The 4,269-nt window shown below is 61.1% G+C and overlaps 1 protein-coding gene across 1 annotated transcript in view; it reads left to right on the top strand.

Annotated features, from left to right (window-relative positions):
* The window catches only part of LOC113214560 (protein groucho), a gene marked incomplete at its 5' end in the record, with an annotated part of 23,323 nt that overhangs the window by 11,012 nt on the left and 8,042 nt on the right, over nt 1–4,269 (top strand). The window contains 1 exon segment of the mRNA XM_052268874.1: nt 1,618–1,780. Coding sequence (XP_052124834.1) covers nt 1,618–1,780 — 163 coding nt within the window.

The raw sequence follows: 4,269 nt of genomic DNA, 5'->3' as shown, positions 1-4,269 counted from the left end.
GTTGGGGGGGGGGGAGTTGGGAGGGACTGAGAGGATGTCTTTCGCCGTGACGCCGTGGGGGGCCCCGGGGGTAGTTTGGGTCGAGGACCCCGCCGCTGTCAAAGCAATACCCCCCGGCGCCCTTCCTCCCCCCAGGAGGGAGGGGGGAACCCACCGAGCCGGGGCGCCGCGCCCGCGATGTGGCCCGCGAGCCGCCCTGGGGAGAGGGAGAGGAGGTTCAGTTAGGGGGTGAAAGAGCGCGCGGCGGTGGGAAGAGTGCCGATAAGGGAGTTCCTGATTGGAATGTTGATTGGGTCGTGCGGCGCGCTGTGCTCGGCAGACGGAGCGCGAGCATCCCCTTGTCGTCGGGGAGGGTGGGAAGGGAGCGCCTCCGCACCACCATCCTGTTCGCTCACTTCCAGGCGCCGAGGCGGAGAGCTTCCCTCCTCCCTCGCGCCCCGTCTGTCACGTAGGCAATGCTGCTACCGGGGGAAGAAGGGGCGGGGGCGGCAGGGCGTCGCATAGAGAAGGCAGGAGGGGCGGGCGGGGCGGCGGCGGAGAGTGGCAGCCGAGCCGCGCGCTGTGTATGACTCGTAATTTGATTTCGGGATCACTTCATCACTGACGTCTGCTGGGGGCTTGGTGTTGCCGCCGAGCCGGTGAGGTTGAGGGGGTGTTTTAATGAAAGGTCTCTCTCTCTCTATTTTGCTCTCTCTCCCCCTCTCCCTCCCTCTCTCGCTCTGTTGGGCGGGGGCCTGTCTGTAAGCAATACTCGAAGCGGAGAGCGCCGCTCCGCCACTCCGGGCCACGCCACAACTCTCATTGCAGCGGCCGTGGCGGCGGGGCCGAGCGGAGCAACTTGGAGCGGCAAATTGGAACGCAGACTGCAGACTGGTGGAGAGCGAGAGAGAGAGAGAGAGAGCGAGAGAGAGAGACCCTCCTCGCGGCCCACTTGAGCGGTGCACTCCAACACCCAAAGCAGAGCGCGGGGGAAGAAGAACGAGGGAGCAGGGTGGTGGGTGGGAGAGAGAGAGAAGAGAGTAGGAGAGAGAACAGGGAAAAAGAAAGGGGGGGGGAAGGAGAGGGGCACCCAGCCAGGCAGACGTTGGTGAGCGTTGGCTAATGCAATTAAACGTAGCCTGCTAATAACTCTCGCACTCCTTTGCGCGCCGCGCGCACACACACAGACACACACGCTCACACACAGACACACACGCTCACACACAGACACACGGCCACGCTCCGACGGCTGCTGCGCGCCACCCAAACGAGTTCCCGGCTGCCGCTTATTCTGTCATATTTTCGTCATAATTAGGCGCTGCGCCGTATTCTCGCCGGCGCCGCCTCCGGACACGCCTAGTGGGATGCCGGAAGCTCGTGTGTGTCTGTGTGAGTGTGTGTGTGCGTGTGTGTGTGCGTGTGTGCATGCGTGTGTGCTCGTTCGTGCAGACGGGATGCGTTGCGTGCTCCTTACGTGACGCTTCTGCTGGGTGGGTGGGTTGGGCCGCGTGCAGCCTGGGAGGTAGGCAACCGCGCGTCACCCGCCCGGGGCGGGCGGCCTACCCGGGGCCTCGCGGGCGCTCCGAGAGTGTGATCGTGATCCTGACTAACGACGCTCTTTCTTTCTCTCCTTTGCAGCAACAGATGCACGCGTCCATGCCGCACGCCGCGCACCCGCCGCCTTTCCCCAGCCACCCGGGCCTGCCGGGGCTGCCTGGTCTGCCCGGGCTGTCGCACCCGCTGTCCATGCTGCAGGCCACCAAGCCCGAGCACCGCGACCAGGACGCCAAGCCGCCACCAGGTCAGTATTCACTCCACGTCCCTTGAAGTTGTCAGAGAATATTCTAGAAACCAGAATTCCCTTCCCATCACACCAGTGTTCCGAAACCCACCACACTCATCAAATGCGTCATTTCGCCCAGAACCTTTTTTTGAAGCCGGCTGTTCAGTTTTGCACCCTTTTATGTTTGTCCGCTCCACCTCATAAATTCAGCCCGCACCTTTGGTATGGGGGGTTGCCTGCTGGGTAGGTTGTTGGAGGAGACAGTGGTGTGTGAGAGCCGGGCCTCGCGCCCCGAGGGCCTCTCCTCTGTGAATGGCCGTGATAAAAGAGCAGGGGGTGGGTGGCGTTGCGCCCCCCCGGCCGCCCCGGCCCCGCTGGAGCCGAGGCCGTGCTGGAGGCCTGGAGGCCCACAGGCGCGCTGAAGTGCTTTTGACGCGGTAATTACCGTAATAGGGTCGTTAGTCGGGCCAGCCTCCTCCTCCTCTTCCTTGCGCTGCTGTTCCCTCCCCGCCCCCTCCGCCGCGGCCCCACCATGCCCACCGGCTCATGTCGACCAAGTTTTACAAGTGATTATTTGCCAAGTTGCCGGGCCGGGTTGCGCGCCGCGCGCTGCTGCGTCACGTGAGTGTGCGCGGTGAGGCGGGGCGGAGCGCTAGTAGTAGTGGTGGGACTGGCGCGGGGTCTGCTATTAGCATAATGCGGGTGGGCCTGGTCTATAAAGACCCACCTGCCAGCGCGCAGCGCCACGTCACGCCCGCTATAGTGGCGCCAGCCCCGGCGCCGGCCCCTCCCCCGCGCCTGGTGTAGTGTCAGGCTGCCGGGCGGGGCTGTGTTCACAAGCTGCTCCTCGTGCTGCTATGCTCCTGCTGCTGTCACTCTTTTCTTTTTGACGTCGAAGCGCGCGCGGGAATTTAGCCAGCTCATGTTTTTGTATGATGGCGATGTACCGTATATCACATTGTGCGCGTCCCGAAAAGGGGGCGTGTTCGGTGCGGTTGAGGCAATAAATATGTAGAAAAAAAGCCGATACTGTAACGTTGATAAAAATGTATGTGCAAAGTGGGGGAGGGGAATTTATCACGCAAGCGTGAGATTGTTTTCACGAACGATCAGGTCCAGTTCGCTACAAAGAAACAATATTTTAAACCGTTTCTAAGCCAATAAAAAGAACGCGTTTCTTAACATTGAAAAGTCGCACACGAAACATATTTTTGAAACAAGTCTATTTGAGTTTGGAAACTGAGGGGTTGGGTGAGGGGCAGTGTACTCCCGCCCGGTGCTCACGGCCGCGCCGCCGCCTGCGCGTGAAAATGGAGATGTGATTGCGTTATATAAAAGTTGACACGCCACGCTGGCTCGGAGCTCGAGGGTGCAGGGAGGAGAGAGAAAGAGAGTAGGAAAAGAAAAGGGGGGAGCTGGAGGGAGCAGGGGAGTAAAGCGTGAACCGTGAGCGAATCTGTCTCCGCCCAGCAGTGGCACTCGGCGCCCCACTGTTGTACGCGGCCTTCTCCGCAAATTGGCGGAGCCAAAAAAAAGTGGAGAGGGGATGTGAGGGGAAAGGAAAAGGAGAGGGGGGGGGGGGGGGGAGAGAAAAAACGAAAGAGGGCCACAGTAGCAGCAGTAGGAGCGGTCGCAGCAGTGGCGGCAGATCTCCTTGTATAAACAGTTGCCCTGGGGAGCGGGGCGGGGCCGCGCCTCTCTCTTTTGCTCTCTTTTCTTTCATCCCCCTCCTCTCCACTCTCCCTTCTCCCCTTTCTCTTTTCTCCCCTTTGTAATCAGCATCCCCTTTGGTGCCTCCCCAACTCGCTCGCTCGCTCTCCTTTTTTTTTTTTTTTTTTTTTTGTTGATTCGTTTCCCGCTTCCGTAATGGCTGCAGTTGGCAGTGTCGCTTGGCGCTCGGGTGGTGGGTCCTCGTAATATTTTGTCTCTTTCCCCACTCCCTCCCTCTCTCGCTCCCTCGCACAGCCTGTCCTTGTCGCCCCGACGCGCCCGATTCCCGCCCGAGTGGCAGAGCGCCAACTGATTTTCACCGCCGTCCTTCATAATCCTCCGATTGATTTAAAGAGGGTTGGGGAGGACTTGACGTGGGGCTCGGGCGGGGTAGGGCGGGGCGGGGGAGTTGAGTAGGGAAAAAGCAGTTGGAGAGAAAAGGGGGCGGTTGTCCGTGGGTGGGGCGGGGCGCGAGGTTTATAGTCTGTCTCGTCTAGCTTTTCTCGGGGCTGTGCTCCCCCTCCTGCGTAGTAGGTTTCCCCTCTGCCACAACCCCCGGCCCCCGCGCCCCACTCCGCGCGCCCCTTTTGAATCTTTTCCCCCATTTGTATTCATGTTTCCGCGTCCTCGCCTCCGCAGCGCGCCGCGCCCCCCAACAGTGTTCTATACACATGCGGCCGCCGCACCACCCTCCCGTGGCGCGCGGTGAAGCGACTAGGGGTGGTTTACAAACTGAGCTCGCAGTGTGGTGCAAGTCCCCATTACACATCTGTCTGTATGCACCCCCCCCCCTCCCC

Source organism: Frankliniella occidentalis, unplaced genomic scaffold (genome assembly GCF_000697945.3).
Source record: "Frankliniella occidentalis isolate FOCC.00 unplaced genomic scaffold, Focc_3.1 Scaffold78, whole genome shotgun sequence".
NCBI lineage: Eukaryota > Metazoa > Arthropoda > Insecta > Thysanoptera > Thripidae > Frankliniella > Frankliniella occidentalis.
The sequence above is the reverse complement of the archived record's forward strand: the minus strand, read 5'-3'. Positions and strand labels throughout refer to the sequence as shown.